The sequence below is a fragment of the Akebia trifoliata genome, chromosome 14, assembly GCF_017979445.1.
Source record: "Akebia trifoliata isolate Shusen 1 chromosome 14, ASM1797944v1, whole genome shotgun sequence".
Classification (NCBI taxonomy): domain Eukaryota; kingdom Viridiplantae; phylum Streptophyta; class Magnoliopsida; order Ranunculales; family Lardizabalaceae; genus Akebia; species Akebia trifoliata.
In genome coordinates, this window is record NC_141388.1 from 10,119,641 (window position 1) to 10,140,226 (window position 20,586).

A 20,586-nucleotide genomic window follows, 5' to 3' on the forward strand; every position below is an offset into this window, starting at 1 on the left:
ATGTGAGCCCAATAAATCTTAATAAGATTTGATATCTTGCTAAGTTAATCTTGCTAGTTATTCTTAAAACAAAGTTTGTTCAAATAACAAATTTGATTTAGTATGGAAGTTGTTGTAATAAAATTGCACCAGATAGGTCTGTCTGATAAATTTGTCTTTTATTTATATATATATATATAGTTTTGAGACATTTACTGAACAAACTTATCTATTGCAATTTTATTTCAAAAGCTCCTTTTGTTACTTGAGCAAACAACCTTTTATGAATCATGCTGCTATAACTTATTTAGTAAGATTTCAAACCTTACTAAGGATCATTGTGCCCACATGAATATCCAAATTAGCAATTTAACCATACAACATTCTAGGTTTCATAGAAAAAATCAAATTCAAAATAAATAAATAAAAATTCAAAATAGAAAACCTTTTTTAACTTGAATATAGGTGTTGAAAATTGATGGCTATAGAACTCCCAAATTTAAAATTAAAGTTTAATTGTGAAAATAAATATATATATATATATATATATATATATTTTTAGTTCTTAAAATTTTGTCGTTTATAACCCAGTGACATCAGATCATGTTTTTTGATGTCACAAGGTACGTTAAGTAACAAATTAACGTCATACATTTATATTTTTTGACGTGGATCCCAATTTCAGGGTTTGCTGAGTAATAAACTTGATAAAATAAGATTCTCTTGGAGTTGGTAGAACTCAAAAGGAGTTTTTTTTTAATAAAAATGCAACAGTTGGGTCAGCCGAGTAAACATGTCGATAATTTTTATTAAATAATGGATTTAACCCTGTCATGTCAGGAACAGACAAACTGAACTTCATCATGAAGTTATTAAGAATATAATAAGTTAAAAACAGCCCATTAATGCATTTTAATTAAAACATTAAAGTAAAATGAACAAAACGTAAGACCCACCACATTTTGGTCTGATCAGAGATTTTTAAGCCATTGATTTGAGTATTTAATATTCATCAAAGATTTTAGAAGCGTGACTATGGGAATATGTTGAATGGCCTTGAGGAACAGCATCTGCACTCTCTTTCCCAATTTTTAAGAGTGAAGAACACAAAAGAAGGGAAAAGGGGCATAATTGGAAAAAGAAAGAGGCAGTTTTCGTTTTTTAATCCTGTTTTTATTTTTTATTTTTTATTTTTTATTTATTTTAGGGCTTCCCTTGCTTAAGTGATGGGCTGATTGGCTTTATTTGCTTAGGTCCACTAGTTGCACACCACCCGTTACCAACTGCATCACTTAAAAATTCCTAATTCCTCTCCATTTGGATGATTACACTCCAAAAATAATTAAAAAAATATTACTCTTTTTTTCTTTTTTTTTTCCTTCTTCCTCACTTGTGCCCATAGAAAATATTGTTGGTTCAATAATTTTTACAAGGAATACGTGTTGTTTCTAAACTATGTTTATAAAGTTACACATTTTTAAATCATTTTGCAAGAAATACTTTGGCTCCAAAGAGAATGCGAGACAAATAAATCACGAGAAAAATAGAGCACAAGTAGAGATCATAGGTAAAGTAGAGAATGAGCAGAGAGCACAAAGTTGTTGGAAGATGAATAAGCTTGAAACCCCTAAAAGGTTAGGTATTGAGGTGCAATTGGTGTAGGTTAAAAAAATGATATTAAGAAAAGAAAAAAAAAAGTTTTTGGACCGACTAGTTGCTCACCAACCTTAAAAAATTCTTTATTCTTTTTGTATTTTTATAATCTTTATTTTAACCTACTGCTTGCACTCCAATACTTAACCTTATAGGGTTTAAGCTTTATTTGAACTTATAATTTCATATTCTTTGCTCACAGTGTTTTGTGATTAATTTTGTTCAAGTTCTCTTTGACTCAAACTTAATTAAGGCATTGATTTTCTAATCTTTGTTTAGAATTTAATATGAACTTATGTATTTCAAGAGAACGTAACTTTGTAAGCATGGTTCCAAAATGAAAAAATATTTTGTAAAAATTATTGAACTAACAATACTTTCTTTGGGAAGAAGAATGATTTTTTTTTCTTTTAAAAAAATTGAGTGCAACATTTTTTTAACTATTTTTAGAGTGTAATCATCTAAATGGAGTGCAAAGGGGAAGTTTTAAGTGATGGAATGCAATTGATAATGGGTGGTGTGCAACTAATCAGTCCCTAATTTTTAAGATTGGTGTGCAACCAATGATTCTTGTGTACAACTAATTAGTCCCTTTTTTAAGATGAGGTGTCTTTTACATGTGTGTTAGAGTTAGGTGGTTCAAGTGGGACAAATACAATCTTCCCCCATCATTAATGGTAGTTTTATTTTCCGCATAGTGCAATTACTAGACTGTTGAGAAAATGCCACGTTGCAGCAACATTAAAATTCCTCCATCAGAATTTTGGAATTCAATGACCATTCATTTTCAAAGTCTCTGATATGTCTTAAAAATATATATTTTTTAAAGATCTGACCAAACACATGATACTTACCTACGTAATGTATTAATTTTCTTTTTCACATCACCTCTTTATTGTGGGAAGAATATTACATGAAACTAAAACTACGGAGGATTTGCTCCCCATATGGTGGTGTTAATTAAGGGAAAATTGCTTAAAAGGAGAGATTTCTTTCTAAATAGGCCTCAAGTTTTGGGCAGTTTTTGAATTGTTCTTTTAATAAAACTTTTTTTCTTAATGGTCCCTCATTATTGGTGATTAGCGTGCTCACCAATATTTATTATTGCCGAGGTCAACATCCTTATGTCAAACTCACCACTCTTTATTATTGAGTTTGACATTTTTATTGTTGAATTCGACAATTTTAAAAAAAAATGTTGAATTAGACACTCATAAAACTAACCCACCTTGTTTTTCGAGTTTTTTTTTTTTTTTGTACTAAAATACATAGAAAAAAAATCAACATAAACTTGGGCATACAACTTGCCTAGATGATTTCAAACCAAAAGAACCACTATTGATCGATTTTTCATCCAAAAACGAATAATTTTTTGAAAAAACACTAGTTTTTTTACATACGTTTGCAAAAATCTTGAAAATGACTTCTTCTTCCTTCTTAAATCATTTTTGATAGAGTGAAATCTTCGAAACTCGATTGGGATGTCGAAATCTAATTTTTTTGGACGAAAACAATGAGATTAAACGATTGGGGCATTTAATCATGATAAATGTGGTAATAAGGTTCGGGCATTGTTTAAAAATGAAAATTTTACTAAATAGACTATCAAGAGAAGCCCTAAAATTGGAGATTAACTAATTAGATAGAAATCTCTCTACTAGGGTCCTTCAAGTAATTTTCCCTTAAATTAACAAAATAAGTTATCTTTAATGTTTTTATGAACTTGAATGTTGGATAGTTAAGAAGCATTGTGTCCATAAGTTGAGAGAAGCAAAGTTGAGGATGATGGGTAAATAAAATAGTGGGAAAGATAAAATAAGAAGTGAGAACAACAAAAAATAAAAAATGTAGAAGTAGCTCTAAAAGTAGGGGTGTCAATGGATAGCCGAAATCCGAATTCGAATTCGAAAAATCGGATATTATCCGAAATTTTCGGATATCGGATTCGGATTTGGATGTCAGTTTTATATTCGAATGAGTTTCGGATACAAATTCGGATATCGCGATATCCGATTCGATAATATCCGCTCCGATAATGATATATATATTGTGTATTTATGTTTTACAACAAAACTTTTTTTATATGTATATATCGTGTTATGTATTCATGTCATATAACATAATGTTATTTTTTAACCTTTATCTTCTCTCTCAACCATCTTCAAACGTGAAGAACCAGAACCCACTCTCTCAACCATCTTCAAACGTGAAGATCCAGAACCCAGACGACGTAACAGACACATGGTTTCGATCGAACTCCGTAACCAATAACTACCGTTGTCTTCTCCGGTCGACGACCATTAGGTACTCTCTCTCTCTCTCTCCGATTTGAACAAGTCGGAGTGACTTTTCGAAGAAAATATGTGGGTTTCGACTGTATGAACTCCGACTCGTCTTCTCCGACCGGCGAGCATCCAGGTATATTCTCTCTCTCTCCGATCTGAACCAATCGGTACATTCTCTCTCTCTCTCTCTCTCTCCGATCTGAACGGAGTGATTTTTCGGATGAAATTTGTGGGTTCGACTGTGCGAACTCCGACAGATTGAGGATGACGGTATTTCGTAGGATATTTTATCGGATCAAATATTATCAGATATCCGATATATTTTTCGGATTCGAATTCGAATGTTTATTAGGGATATCTGATCGGATTCGAATTCGAATTCGAATTCAGATAGTAGTATTTTTTTCGGATTCGAATTCGGATATAACACTATCCGATCGGATAGGTATCCGTTGACAGCCCTATCTAAAAGGTGTTAAACTAAGACAAAGTAAGATGAAATGATTTAGATGTATTCAACAAGGGTCCCGTTCGGCACCCTAAGTTTTACCACACACTTTAACAAACACATTTTGTCCTACATGGGTTAGAAGTTTCAGAATGGGCTGATTTTTGGTGAGGATGATCTCTATGGTGAGGAGATCATCCTCACCAAAAATCAGCTCATTCCAAAACTTCTAACCCCATCAAAAATGATTTACAAAAAATGGACGGTCCACGATTTTTCAACATGTAAACATGGGGCTAAACATTTCGGAATTGGCTGATTTTTGGGGAGAATGATCTTCTAATCATAGAGATCATCGTCACAAAAAATCAGCCCATTCCAAAACTTCTAACCCATGTAGGACAAAAAACGTTTGTTAAAGTGTGTGGTAAAACTTAGGGTGCTGAACATTTCCCATTCAACAAATGCTGATTACAACTTCAATTAGAAAAAATATTCAAGTTGAATGCTCAAATAGAATGAGAGTAAGACCCAAAATAATATGGATGGAGACAATGGATATATATATATATATATATGGGTCCCGTTCAGCAACAAACATTTTGACAAACATTTTAGCAAAACATATTTCAAAACATGGGTTAGAGGTTTTGGAATGGGCTGATTTTTGGTGAGGATGATCTCTACGGTGAGGAGATCATCCTCACCAAAAATCAGCCCATTCCAAAACTTCTAGCCCTAGTTTACAAGTTGAAAAATCGTGGACCGTCCATTTTTTGTAAATCATTTTTTATGGGGTTAGAAGTTTTGGAATGGGCTGATTTTTTGGTGAGGATGATCTCCTCACCGTAGAGATCATCCTTACCAAAAATCAGCCCATTCCAAAACCTCTAACCCACGTTTTGAAAAATGTTTTGCCAAAATGTTTTGCCAAAATGTTTGTTGCTGAACATTTCCCTATATATATAAACACAGGATTGGACCTAATATCACACATCTTGACGTGAAAGTGGATAAGAACCATAGATGTTTTTTCATTCGTATTTCGAGAAAAAGTATTATTCATTTTTAAAACTAAAGCGAGTGGCAACGGAAATTGGTTATGATTTTGATTGAATATGGATTCAATACTCTTAAACACTGTATGAAAATAAAATTTTGCCGAATGTGAGGACTACATTTGTTGGTCACTTCTAGAAAAAAGAAAAAATCATTAAGATACCAAAACCTAAGAAATATATCCATAGCCTTATTAGGATTATCCCAATAAATTGTATATCAGGATCCATAGTCCATAAGATGGTATGCATTCTAGTAAGTACTTAATCCCAATTATGATACATGCAAAAATAAAAAAAGGCATGATATGACTAGGGATTTTTAAAAAAATTATGTCAAAAGAATCAATAAAGACAAAAATATGTAATATGACTTGAGAAAAGTGTTTTACTTTATCAAATTTTTTATTAACTTGATTGTTGATTACAATGATAAGAGCAACAAAACTGAAATTTGATAATAAAAATCAATAATATGACTAAAAAATAAAAACAGGTTGATAATGGTTAACAAACGTTCTTTATTGATATACACTTTTAATTATAAGGCTGGCTCAGGTGATAACCTTGCCTGATTGTTTGGACTCAAACTTGGCTCGAATCTGGGTCGGAGTCCCTTCGGTCCAAACTTGGGTCTTGTCCCTGAAAGCTTGGCTTGACAAAACCCAACCCTACCAATTCCAAGCTTGGCCACCCTCCCACGGTTAAAATGTAATGAAGTTATTATTTTTTAGATCAGAGGACTTAAACATTTTTACTTTTTTAGTACTTTTATGATTGTTTAGAGGATATTTTAGGTTATTTAACCTTTATTACATAAAATGATCATCACCCCTCTTTTTTGTGTACTTATCATGGGTATCCCCACCCTTTGGGTGAGACTAATCCCACAATCACGTACACCACCTAGTTGGAAAATCCTACATGAAACTAGTTGAGTTGAAGGTCAATCAAACCCTGGAGGGTGGCTCTAAGGAATTCATTGTCTCATGGGATTTCGAACACTTGACCTACACTTTTTGAAGAGCTTATCAAGGCTTGGCTTGCCACTAGGCTAACTCTTTGGGGTTTAAATGATCATAACAGTTGAAAGAATGTTTAGATCCTTTTCAAATAAAATGATCTCAATATGTATATTGAAAAACTAACATTTTAATAAAGCGTTTGATCTAAGTTATTCTCCAAGTTTAGTGATCTATTTGTAACTAACATTAATATGTATAAAATTATGATCCAAGTAAAGACCTTGGGTTGAGAGTTGGGCTTGGGAAATCAATGGAGGCCCAATTCACCTAAGTCTGAACTAGCCCAAAACCCGAGGGCCACTTGTCAGGACTAACATTAGGGTTGATTGCTCCTCTTTGGTCATTATTTAAGGGTTGGTCAAAATAACCAATGAAAACTAATAAAAAATCTCTCTCACCAATAATTGATGACTCTTTTTTTTTTTAAATATATGTGACATCATGCCATTAGTTCTTCAGTTTAGCACATAAATTTTGATCATGGAAATCTTTCCTTACCAACATAGTAAGAATTTAAGTCTTATTAAGGGTCTTTTTACTCAAATAGATTATCACATCAACAATCCAACACCACAACCTTCTAAATTTCATTGAATAATTTAGATCCACAAAAAATAATTTATTTTGCTCTTGATCCAAGGTATTGAAAATAAACAGTTATCGAACTTCTACTTGAATCCCAAACTTAAAATTAAAATTCAACAGTAAAATTAAAATTTTTTATTTTTATTTTAAAATTCATAGAATTCTCCTATGCAACTCTAAAGCATAAGATCATGTTTTTGGAGGACACGCGGAGAGTCCAAATACCCTTAGTATGGGTGAAATCCTTACTTAGTAAATGCTAGTAGGACTTTCGAAACAACCCTCAGTTTCAACAATGTGACACACGTCCATGTGAAGCATGCGGTGGACTCTTAGGACCATCACACATGTTACCTTCGTATTGTCATTTTCTCATAAAAGCAAAGCATCCCAATTTTCTTGCATAGGTCCTGAAAATGCGGACCACAAGATCCGCTTGATTTTTGAACTTTAAGAGCAAAACTTTGATCTTTGAAGAGACGTAACGATGATGCTTGAGTCTGGTACAGCGAAAGAACTCAAAACAAGCATACCTCGTGCCTCCAAAGTCCTACCACATTGCCACGTTTAATGATGAAAGTGGGACCTATCAACTTGTAATTGACTCATGACATTTGCAAGCAATAATGTCAGCTCTGGATCCCACATTCCCACTTCCCTTTCTTCCCCAAATTCCACTAAGACAAGTAATCGATGCACAAAGGAAAATAAGCGTGATTAGTGATTTTTAAGAGTAAGAATTTACTGACTCCTCCACATGGCCTATTCAAAATACTCTCCTGACGTGGCTCGGGATACATTTCTACACATCCCTCCTCAAAATGTATGTAGATGTCTATCCCGAGGCATATAATCTATGATTCTAACTCATGCCACATCAGGAGAGATTTTGAGAATGCCACGTGGGAGAGTCAAATTATCACGACTCGATTTTTAATGGTTGAATTTGAGTTTTTTTTAGTAATGATAATTTGACACCCACTCGTGCCATATTCAAAATACTCTCTTGACGTGCCATGTGCAGAAGTAAAATCATAGATTTTCTTTCATCAAGATATACAATTGCACAGATTTATGGGGATGTGCAGTTGTGTATCCCAAGGCATAAAATCTATGGTACTAAAACATGCCACATCAAGAGAGTATTTTGAGTATGTCACGTGGGGGAGGTAGATTAGTACGATTCTACTTTTGATGAAAAATAAATGTTTGGATCCCATTTGACTAAAAAAAATCCCTCTAATTGACCCATTAAATTACTTGTTGAAAAAAAAAAAAGGAAAAATTACTTAATAGACCTAGGTGGACGGGCTTTTCTTTATATATAAATACTGCCTAAGTTTTGGGCGATCTCTAAATAGTCCATTTAATAATTTTTCCTTTTCTTATTTGGATCTCATCTCACGTTTATAATGTCTTTGACACATTCAAACTATTTTTCTTCATCTTCCATGCTTAGTTAGGTTTTCCAATGACGATTGTGATCATCTCCGATGATCTTTGATTATGAATGACGAATGCAAAATGACATTCTCTTAATTTTGAACATTTAGACGTTTTATTTTTTTCAATGTTCCATTAAAAAATTTGAAGAACGGAATTGAGATTCTAAATTTTTTTATGATTACATCTTAACTTTTGATTTGCAATTATGATATATGCATTTTGGGTATTTTAAAGAGATTTACCAAGTACCGAAGTCAAAAATAAAAATTTTAAAAAAATAAAAAATCTGATTCACATTACAATGTCGAGTTCACCACTTTTTATTGTCTAGTTCAACATTTTTATTATTAAACTCACCACTTAATGTTGAGCTCATTTTTATTATCTAGGTCAACATTTAATTATTTAGTGTCTAACTCACCACTTAAGGTCGAGTTCGTCACTTTTTACTATCTAGTTCAACGTTGAATTACTGTTGAGTTCAACAATATTTTCATAAATAAAAAAAACCGATGAACTAAATAGTAATTAAATGTTAAACTAGACATTAAAAAGTGGTGAACTTGATATTAACCGATGAGTTCGACATTAAAAATATTGAAATAGACAATAAAAAGTGGTGAATTTGAAGAAGACTCATACTAATAATTGAAGTGAGGAAAACAATACTAATGGCAATGTATTTTGACAAGAATACAAGTAAAGATGTCAATTGGGGGATGGAAATGAGAAATTACTATAAATAAATAAATGACAAATGAAGAAGTTGAGAGACAAAACAAAAAAGAAATAGTATGAGATTGAGAAAAGGACTTCAAAATATTCGAATCATTTCTTCTTTCTTCATTCTTTTAAAACTTTTATTTTTTAAATAATTAAATTATTCATAAAAGTAATTGAAATGTAATTATTTACACCTAATTGATAGAAGGGAAACTTTTCTTTCAATACACACTTTATTGTGCTTTTCTTTCAGCATAAATAGGAAAAACTAATACAACAAAATATAGATTCAAGCTACAATTAAGGTGAGTTTTGTTATGTACATGTACAACAATCAGGAGTGTCAATGGGTCGATTCCGATTCAGTTCTAATAGAACTTAGAATCATAAACATTGTATTTATTCTAATTCTGGTTCTTGTTGGTTTCAGTTCCAATTCCAAAATTAATTGAAAGGGGATCAGAACTGCCAAAAAACATGGGTACCCATCGGTTCTGATTCTCGAAAATCAAATAAAAGAAAAAGTATTTTAATCATTATAAAACCATTTTCATTTAAAAAATTAAAATATTATCTAAAAAAATATTAACATAGTTATAATTTGTTATACTAACTAAAGATATAAGTTAATGATATTTTTCAAAAATAAAATTTTATCTTCTTTAAAAATAATATTTTTTTAAGAAAGGTAGCTCATTTTAAGCTCCAATCCATAGTTTATATGAAAATTAGAAAAACTTAACGTTACATTAGATGCATTAATTTTCAAATAAAAAAAATATCTTAAATCATCTATGGTTTGAAAAGAAATGATAAAATAAATAGATTATGGGTACCCATCTGATAAAACCGAACGGTTCCAGTTCCTATCAATTCAATTCCATTTTAGACCCGGCTCTCATCAATTCCAATAAAAAGGGATCCGAAACCAGAGTTCTCAGTTCAGATTCGGTTAAATGGATACCCATTGACACCCCTAACAACAACTTGGACTAGATACATAATTAGAGAATAAGGATGCTGATCTGGATGAGATTTAATCAAATCTCTAGATTGATTTCTTAGAGATAATCCTCTTCCGTAGTCTGCTGTGCTGGAAGATATTTAGTCAAATCTCTAGATTATTGTAATTGCTGATAACCTGGAGAGGATATGGGCAGATTTTCATGTGATGAATGGTTAACACCAACAATGTTAATGAATTTTTTTTTGTCAATTTGATTTGAGAAAGTAGTGATGCCAGAGGAACATAAAATTTATTTTGACAAACACTCTATAAGTGGGTCTATAACTGGATGTTGGATTGGAACTTTTGACATCATGGGCTTGAAATCCAACGTTTTTTCGCCTGGCCCATGACAAAAAATGCTCAAATGGATTGTAGTTATAGATCACCAATTCACCAAAGGATAGGCTATAGAAGCTATTGTAGTCTGTTATATAAGCTGGTCAATCTTCTAAATAATTTGGCGAGGATTAGTCGGGTGCTCTAAAAAGCTTGGATGCCTCGGTCAAAAAATGTGATGGCTTAATATGTGCAAGAGAGCACCCAATTTCCACAGCTAACCAAGTAACATACAAATAGTATATCTTGGGATGAGTCCACGAAAATCATATTCAACTGAGGTCTGCTTGGCATGAAAATAATCATCCTAGAACAATTATAACAAAACTTTGTCGTCTTTAAATGCTAGGTTCCCCCATTTTCTAATCTCTAAAATTTTAGTTAGGGCTCATCATCACCCCTCTGCTGCTAAGTTTTGCATTTCCTAACAATTTCACTCAAGAAATGGGGCAAAACATCATAACACTGCAATTTGACCACCTGGGGAAAAGGATTACAAAGGCTCTACCTTACGGCAGCCAGGATCATGAGTAGAGCCTCCTTGGACTGCCACAGATACGTTTTCCATAATAATCCATAACTGAACTTGTATTGGCATCAATGTTATATTCATTGCCTCACCACTTTCCTTCAAAAATTGAACTATCATGTGAAAGACCATTTTGAAGCATCTGATATTATAAATTGGTATGCATCAACCAAAAAATAAAAACATTAACACATGAGCTCAAACTTCCACACCCATCAAATCTCGAATTCTTGTATGTGAGGGGAAGAAGGGGAAGAAGCAACCGACTGACCATGTCTAAATAACTTTCCAAAAAAACATCTTACAAAGTTGAACCGATTGGCGCAAATATTCACAGATCTCTTCTACAGATTATCATGGTTTGGGTTCTCCTGGTCTTACTCCATTAAATGAATCCAAGATGGAATCAAGTACACAACCGATCTCCAGTATAGTTTTTGACATTTTTCTAGCATGTATTGCCGCTCTATAGGACCACTGGGACATGGAACCTGGAATTTTACACAAGCCCTCAACTTTTAGCTGCTTGAGCGAAAGCTTGCCGAGCCATCTGGGTTGATAACACTTCCGTCATCATGCCCATTAACTTGTTTCTCCCCTCTTCAAACTGTGAATGTTTCCCACTCTCTTCAAGGCGCCCTGTTTGAAAGTGAGCCCCTTCAGACATTACCTGGCCAGCTGCATTATCGAATATTTCCATGCCAGTATTTTCCAAGCCACTTTTAAGCCAAGCAATCTTACTTAAATCAGTCGCTATTGACGCCAATTCATGACTCGAGAATGGTGGAGGCTCTACAAATTCAACGAACTCAGGTCCCAACAGAGAATTTTGAGGATGTTCCCCTGTCTGAGCACCACAACAACCATGCCCACATCGGGATGGTATCAGGGGTTCACCACGAACACCTTCGAGCAATTTACAGATCTCAACATCTGGTTTTGAGAATTGAATCAGAGGCCCGTGCAATGGGACTAGCCTTGAAAATTGAGACCCGGTTGATTCACCATCTGGAGGAGTATAGACACTAAAAGCACTAACACGTGCAACTGGACGGAAGAGGGTTGGTGGGTCTTTTGCGTCATTAGCATATATCTGATCCCCTTTGCTTTGAGCTTTGTCTTCATAGTGGTTGGATATGTTGTTCTCCATAGAATTGAAATCTTTTACTTCCAAGGACTTGACAGAATTGACGTCCCCACATGAAAGAGTTTCTTCTGAAGATGCTTTGGTTTTTTCGAGGCTGACATCTTCCAAAATCTCCCCGGATGATACCGCCCTAAACCTATCAATCCCGATGCACCTGCGCCTTAGAGTAGAATTCCAGTGGTTCTTTATCGCATTGTCAGTTCTCCCTTGTAGCAGCCTTGCAATTGATGCCCACTTATTTCCATGGATTGCATGTGCAGTAACTATAATCCGATCCTCTTCCTCTGCAATAATTTCTGATCTCTCAGTATATCTTGTTAAGAAGCATGTAATAAACAACATTGAGAAATAAAAGTAATAGAGACCTGCGCACATTAGTATATCTCCATACAGGTGATTTATGCATGCATACAAATACATGTGCAAGGAAACATGAATGCATGCACCTTATGTATGTATGTATGCATGCATGTCTAAAACTGCGTGGAACAGCAAATTGGTATAAGGATATAGTCATGTAGTACAGAGTCATCCCCAAAGATTTACGTCAGGGCAGGCATATGCCAAACATGAATACCCCCGAAGCCAAGGGCAGAACACCTGGTAGAGAGACCCAATCTTGCAGGAAATAAATACTGTGACTTTGGTCTTTTTCAATAAAGTAATCACGTAGTAAATCAACAAAGCCCAAAGTGATTTCTCTTTCCCCTCCAATTTACCTACTAAGGTACAAGAGTGAATAAGATCCCCCCCCCCCCCCCCCCCCCCCAACATACATAGCGCTTTAGCTAGTAAACGGAAATGAATATCATGATTCTTTTGTCTATCAATAATTGGGGGATGGGGGAGCTAGTGAAAACTTCTAAGTTAAAGAGATCAAGAACAATTCAGTCCAAGCCAAGAAATCCAGGATGTTCCCAATGTCTGGTTTTTGTAGGGAAGCATAACATTAGATTCAGGAAAATGAGAATCATTAGCTATGAATCTTTCAACTTAGCTTATTTGTATCAACTTCATGTAACTATGATGTAACACTTAGGATGGTTTAGTCTGCTAGACTAGACTTGTTGGTCAATGGAACTAGAAGTGTACCCATGATAGTTTGCTTTAAAATGATTACCCTACCGTTCTCAGTTGCTAAAAAATTCAAATAATGACCTTCATCTGGGAGTTTGGCTTTGGATGAACTCTGCAGAGCAAGTACTACCATTACGCCTGACCAAAAGAACTGCTGGTGCAGCTTCTGAAGAATGTGTATAAGTTGACAAGGGATTGAAAATAATAAAATCCAATTATCTTCTGGCTTAGATTCTGTAGTAGTCCCCATTGTAACTGATATTTTAAAACACCCCTCCCTATCACCTTGTTTAATTTCTATAATAGTTATTTTTTCAGTCATCCTCTGTCACTGGCTACCATTGCACAATCAATATTTTCTACGAAATAGAGGCAGAAATTTATTTTTGATAAAGAAAAAAATAAAACCACAGAAAACACAAAGACTGCATAAGAAAAAAAAAACCCCACCCTAACCACCACAATCACTCATTACAAATGAACTCCCAACTAAACAAAAAATCTTCAAATGTTAGCCCCCAGAACTCGAGGAACTGCTTGCACCAATTGAACAATAGACCCACAATGCTAAAGATGATATCCTGTAACGAGTGGTTCTTCCATTCGAAGATGCACCCGTTCCTTCCTTTCCACAAGCCCCCAACAAATAGCATGGGGAACAAAATTCCAAAGAATCCTCTTCTTACCACTAAAGTCTGTGGACCTCCACCCATCAAGAATAGCAAGAACAGAGCGAGGGGTACACCAAGAAAGATTGAACAAAGAGAGCAAATGGGACCAATCCAGATGGGGCACCCCACAATGAATAAGAGGATGACTAACTGATTCACCAATAGAATTACACAAGTGGCAAAACTCTACTAAAATCACACCCCTAGCTCTAAGGTGATCGTGGGTAAGAAGTTTATCCAAGGTTGCAAGCCACGAGAAGAAACCAACTTTTGAAGGAATGACCGAGGGCCACACCGAAGAGAGTGGGACATGAAGGCCCTCGTCAACACTAAGGAGATCGTAAGAAAAGGAGTTCTCAAGGCGTTTTCATGAAGATATTGGGCTGTATGTACCTTTGGTCCAAATTAAGCAAGAATTTCTTGGGGGTTTCTTTTGATGATTTCGTGTTTAGATGGGATTCTGTTTGTAACATGTAGTGTAGTTTCCTTTTCTTGGTTTTCTTGGTTTTCTTGTTTTTCCTTCCTTAGGAGTTACCCCGGCCTCCCCTTTTTTGTACTTTTGTTGTTTCCTCTTTCATTAATAATATTTTACACTTATCGTATTACGAAACCCAAGTCCTGAAATCCTCCAACAAAGCAAGAGAGTCAAAAGAAGGTAAAAGGTCAATACGGGATGAAATCGCTGGGATCTCATAGTCATTGAAGTTTCTCCTGAAACCAAAGTCCCAAGACAAAACTTGCCTAGTGTGCAACAGAAAGGAAAAATAACCTGAAAATGGGAATCACAGCACCACCAATATTCCCAAAAACAAACCTTGTCAACTCTTCCCACCTTGAACATAAGAACTTGTCAAAAAGAGGAGCCACCTTCTGAATGCCTTTCCACATCCCATAGGTTCTCCTACTTAACCTACTACTCCAACCCCTAGGTTCCTTCCCATACTTATCCTTAATGATCTTCCTCCAAAACCCATCCTTTTTTAAATCAAATCTCCACAACCATTTCCCTAGCAACGCCTGATATGTTTGTCTTAACCTTCTAATTCCTAAGCCCACTTTCTTTTTTGGACAACACACAAGTTTCCAATTTACCAAGTGAAATTTCTGCCTCCCTACATTGTCATTCAAAAGGAACTCCCTTATCAACTTCTCGATTTGAGCTTCAACCGACTTGGGAATTTTGAACAAAGACAAATAATGGATTGGGGTGCTAGACAGGGTGCTTTGATTAGGATCTACTTACCCCCCCCCCCCCCCCCCCCCCTTCGGAAATATATCTAGACTTCCAAAAATCCCAACTTCTAATCAATTTGTATGCCGCTCCAAGGGGAGACCTAGATAAACGGAAGGCAAAACCCCCACCTGGAAACCTAGAAACTCAGCCCAAAAGAGTCAAGTATACTCCACACTTACCGCATCACTTTATGAATTATTGAACTCATCAAGTTTTCCCATCTACAAGACAATGTTAAGGTCATTCTCAACTTTGTACAGTGGATGAAAATCCAGTTTTAGATTCAAAGATTCAATCAAGACATACAAGACCAATAGTACTTTATCACCTTTTACATTGTATGTGGACTATGCCGACAGTGATGATCGTTAGGTGGCCTACAAATTGCCAGTACACTCTTCCATGGTTATATTACCATCTTGCAATTTCCAAAAGCTGAACATTCACCTACCAATGTAGTCAGTATGCAAGAATGGACCTTCAGATGTCCCACTCATCTTTTCTCAGGTTCTAACTACTATTTTCTCAGTCTTGCTGCTAATTTCTTGTCGCTTCTGCAACCAAAGTAAGTTGGACCCTTTATTCTAGCCATAGCAAACCTAATGGTCCAAAATATTAATCCATGCCAATCAAGGAAGGTCTGAAAGGCCATATCCAATTCCCTAAGAATTATACTTCCCACAAAATTCATGTTTTTTGTGGACAAGATAGACCTCTGCATAAGGTTAAGACCCAATTTGGGAGCCAATAAATGTAGGTTTGAGTGAAAGAAATATCCCAAAGATTACTAATTATGAACAAATCAAATACCCTCGATACGTGAGGATGTCCAAAGATTTCTTAAACCTACTCACAAAAAATGGAATATCACTCCTATTAGAATTCCAATTCCTCTACCAATATATATATATTTTTTCTGGCTATAGGTAACCTAGAAAATAAAAAATTGCAACTGTTAAGTAAAAGTTTACTAATAAATCCCAACATGGCTATTTATGGGTTCTACATATGAGCTACACAAGTATACAAAACCCCATCAAAGGATGAATCATATATGGGCCCACCCAATGGATAGGACACGTAAAGCAAAGGGCCAGCAAGGGGTCCAAGCAAGGCCCAAGGCTAACAAAATTTCAGTTCATGGATTGATATCTCATCACAAGGTTAATTATCAGAAAAAGAACTACTAAATAAGAAATCTCCAAAATTTTCAACAAAAAAAGAAAAAAGAAAAAACGATTATTGAAGGCTTTACACAGCTGAAAGATCCTTTTGTTGATTTCTTGAAAAACTCATATTTATCTAAGGGGTGTGAACACAAAAGCTTCGATGGATATCCTTAAGCTAAAGTCGGATAGAATTAAAAACAACCATGTACCAAAATAAAAACTAGGAAGAAAAAGCAAGGCATTGACTTCGCTCATTACAACAAGAATTTATCACCTATTCATTGCAAGATCTTAGATTCCAACAAAGCTCATCTTACAATGCACCCATACATTGATTCCTTGAAGAACAGTAGAAGTATGTTGAACATGATACAAAAGATCGAAGACCACTCCCAAAACCAGAATAACAAGCTTTGTAAAAGTTCAAAGATTCAAGTCCCTAACATATAGATGTATGGTAGCTAAACTTCTGCAGATAATGATCTGCATGGACCAGGGTAGGGATTGAGCTTCATGGACCACTGGTTCGGCCTGAATTGGTGGATGCAAAGCCCTTCTAGTCTTCCACCAACCCAGCACATCAAACAGAGAAAGGAAGTCCATTGATTGCATCGGTTACTGAAGATGATTTATTTCCTATTCTGGAAGTCAAAGAGGATGTGTTGAGCTCTAGACATAGCTGAATAGAAGAGATCTTTAACCACCCCAATCAAGGTCATCACACAATATGATTCATTTAGTATAGTTTTTGGGATTGTTTCATCCCATATATTCCTTTGATTCCCGTTGCAAGCTTTGGTCACATAATAATCAACTACAAAAGCCTATCCAGATTCGTTTATATTTGAAACATCAACCATGCTTTGTTTTTTTTTGGAAATATACATGGGTATCTGACTAATCCCATGGACACGCCCATCACCAGTTCCAATGCAGGCCTTGTGTACCTAGCCTTTTAAAGCAACAAGGTGGTGGCCAACAAGGGGTGAAGTGATTCGAACTCAAGACCTCTGCTTCCTGAGGCATGGTCCTAGCCATCTGCACCAACCCCTTGTTGGTTAACATCAACCATGTATTTGTAGGCTGATTCTTAGTTTTCTTTTTTAACAGATGTGAACTCATTTTCAATAACATAAGACTTGGCTCTGAATATAGTGGAATAGAGGAACAAGATATATTTAACCCACTACTTGGGATAAGGCATTATTTTCTCAGTGTCCTCTTTTGAAAAGAAGACAAGAAGTGGGAGAAATGATGTAGAACTTGGTTACACATGAAACGAAATACAATGAGGTGAAAACCACAAAATTAAGAAGTTCAATAACTAGATCAACATTCTACACAAGAAATCAAAAGCAATAACAAATATATGCCTCATTCAAAATTTATGAATGGAAAGAACCTTTTTCATTTTTGATAAGTATGAAGGATGTGAATGCAAATAACTACGAAACAGTTACAAAATATATAAACTAAGGTAATCATCATAATTCAAAATTTATGAATGAAAATAAGTTATTTTATTTTTTGTAAGTATGAAGGATATGAATGCAAATAACTAAGAAACAGTTACAAATATATAAACTAAAGTAATCATCATAATAAGATTTGCAAAAAAGCTTTTTTTTCTTTTTTTCTTTTTTTCTTTTTTGATATGTTTAAATGACAGGTGTGAAGTTGTGTTTAGATCCCAGCATTTGCAAAAATATATAATAGCAAATCATCATAAATGTTGTCCAAGGTATTTAACTTTTTTGTTGACCATAATTCACTGCATTCTTAGTGTAAATGTGTAATAACATTGGAAAGGTACTCATGAATGGAGTACCTTTTATCCATGTATGTATACACTTCTGTATATATAAAGTATCTGAAAAAAGAAATAACACATGTAAGAATACCTGACATGGAAATTTTTCTGCATCAATCAAGTTTGATTGTTGCGCTTGCACCAGAGTGGCGCGTCAATGAATCTTAAATTGGAGGATTAAATTAGGGAAAAAAGGCTTTTATCATTTGCAAAATCTCAAACCTTGCAATTTACATTTGACTTCAATTAACTAACTCTTTCTTGACATGTCATTTCAATTAATCATGTTTACAAATTATAAGTTGCATGCTATGTTGGGTAACCAAGAAAGAACATTTAAATCAAATAAGTGTAGCCAAGCCGGATAAGTGACAAACAAAGTTTAAAAAGGAAAAAAAAAAAAAAAAAAGGAAAATTTAAATGAACACAACCTAAGGCACCTGTAAATAACCAGGTAATATAATAAAGCAAAATAGATTGAAATAGTTTACTCATGTGCAGCAGAGACCATTGACGAGAAGTTATGTCTTGGCACATATCAAAGACACTAAAAGTGTATAGGACGGCAAGTGAGGATATAATTTAAGATAGTAAAGATTTAGTGGATACTCCAATACAAGAAACAACCCCGATAGAATGGAATGGCTAGACGGGACTCGTGTAGCCAACCCCAAATAGTTGGAAAGGTCAGACATTTGTAGCAAACAGGGAGATCAAATCTAGAGAGGTCGTCATGGACTCAATTAGTTGTAACAAAGCAACTAAAACAATGAAGTCAAGATGCTATGGGAATCTATTCAGAATCTCGGGCCATTAACCGATTGATCAAATCTTTTTTCTAACAAATCCTTCATTTTAATTTTAGAGAAAGGGATAGAGACAAAACCCTAATGATCTTAACACCATTTTCTTGCAATTGTTTTTGTTTTTGTTTTTTTTTTTAACATTCTGGTGGGGTTCTGCAAAACCCTAAGCGTTCCTTCCCCAGAAAGAAATAACAAAGCCGGCAAATAATAAATTCTTCGCTTTACAACAACTAACAAGAGCTTATAAAACCCCTAATTAATCACAACTTCATATTAATTTCTTATTTAACCAAAAAAAAAAAAGAGCGAATCCATCACCGTTACAATTATAATAACAAGAAGAACAAATCCTACTAATGCAAAGAACATATAAAATTATAAAACCCTAAATTTACGAGTAGAACAGAATCTGAAGTAGATTAAAAGAGGGGATATTGGTTACCAGAGAAGGGCTTGCGTTTGACACAAGGATCAAGCTGATTACACCAACGAAGGCGGCACGATTTTCCAGACCTCCCTGGGATTCCTCGAGCGATGAGGCTCCAATTCCTCGCACCGAACTTGCTCACGAGTCTACTCAGTATTGCGTCTTCCTCAGGAGACCAAGGTCCCTTAACTCGGTCTTCTGACCCACTTCTGACTCGTCCAGTTCCTCCGCTTCCGCCGCCTCCTTCAACTACATTTCCTCCATCACCATCATCATCGCCACCGACTCCTACTAATAACTCCTCCTTCATCTCTCCCTCCCTCTCCTCTCTCTCTCTCTCTCTCTCTCTCTCTCCAACCAGTACTACTACCACCCCGCCTTATTGCAGTTGTTACTTAACGACAGCTAAATTAGGTGGTGACCCCTCGGACCTTATTTAAATACCAAAATACCCTCCACTTTTCAAACACCGTTTTTGAAAATTTTCTTCTAAAATATTTTTAAGAGGACCAAATTGCCCTTCCAGTGTTTATTGCAGGATAACAAATTGACTCATATGCACAACATGAATCCAGACCGTTCAACCACGCAATCGAGACATCCCAACGTGGGTCATGTATCCTTAAGACAAATCTCAACTGCTTAAGAGAACCTCCAATGCAAATAGACATATTTTATTGTGGAATGTGATTTTACCTATTCAAGGGATCTCACTCCAATCATACTAATCAAAATGACTTTTCACAAATAATAAAATATTTTACAATTACTATCATTTTCTTACCGTCAACAAATAGGGAGAGAGAAACTCACTCTCTTCTTTTGTTGTCCCTATTATCTCTCCCTCCAAAATATTTTGAATCAAAGAATCAAAGTCTGAGTGGGTTAGAGTACTTTCAATGGGTTAGAGCCTAAATCCTAATGAGTTTGGAGTTGTTTTAATAGTTGGGATTTTTAATTTTGTACAATTTTTCTTTAATCAATGGATCCCTAATATGAGAGCTATTTAATATCTTAATCTTTGATATGCTCATTATATGAATATGAAATCTCTAAATAACCACCGAAATCTCTAGAATGAGTATTATGAAACTGTGGATTAATAATGTACATTCAGGCAATGTAAACACGACTTTATCTAAACCATCAAACATGGGAACCAAACACTT

At 34.9% G+C, this 20,586-nt stretch overlaps 1 protein-coding gene across 1 annotated transcript; it reads right to left on the reverse strand.

Moving 5' to 3' along the window:
* Positions 1 to 11,190: 11,190 nt before the first annotated feature.
* LOC147386160 (transcription factor MYB1-like) lies at positions 11,191 to 19,766 on the reverse strand. Its single transcript, XM_086422952.1, has 2 exons — positions 19,433 to 19,766; positions 11,191 to 12,507 (listed from the first exon to the last, which is right to left on the reverse strand). The coding sequence occupies exons 1-2, from the start codon at positions 19,725 to 19,727 to the stop codon at positions 11,588 to 11,590; spliced, it is 1,215 nt and encodes a 404-aa protein (XP_086279078.1). The 5' UTR covers positions 19,728 to 19,766; the 3' UTR covers positions 11,191 to 11,587.
* Positions 19,767 to 20,586: the final 820 nt, after the last annotated feature.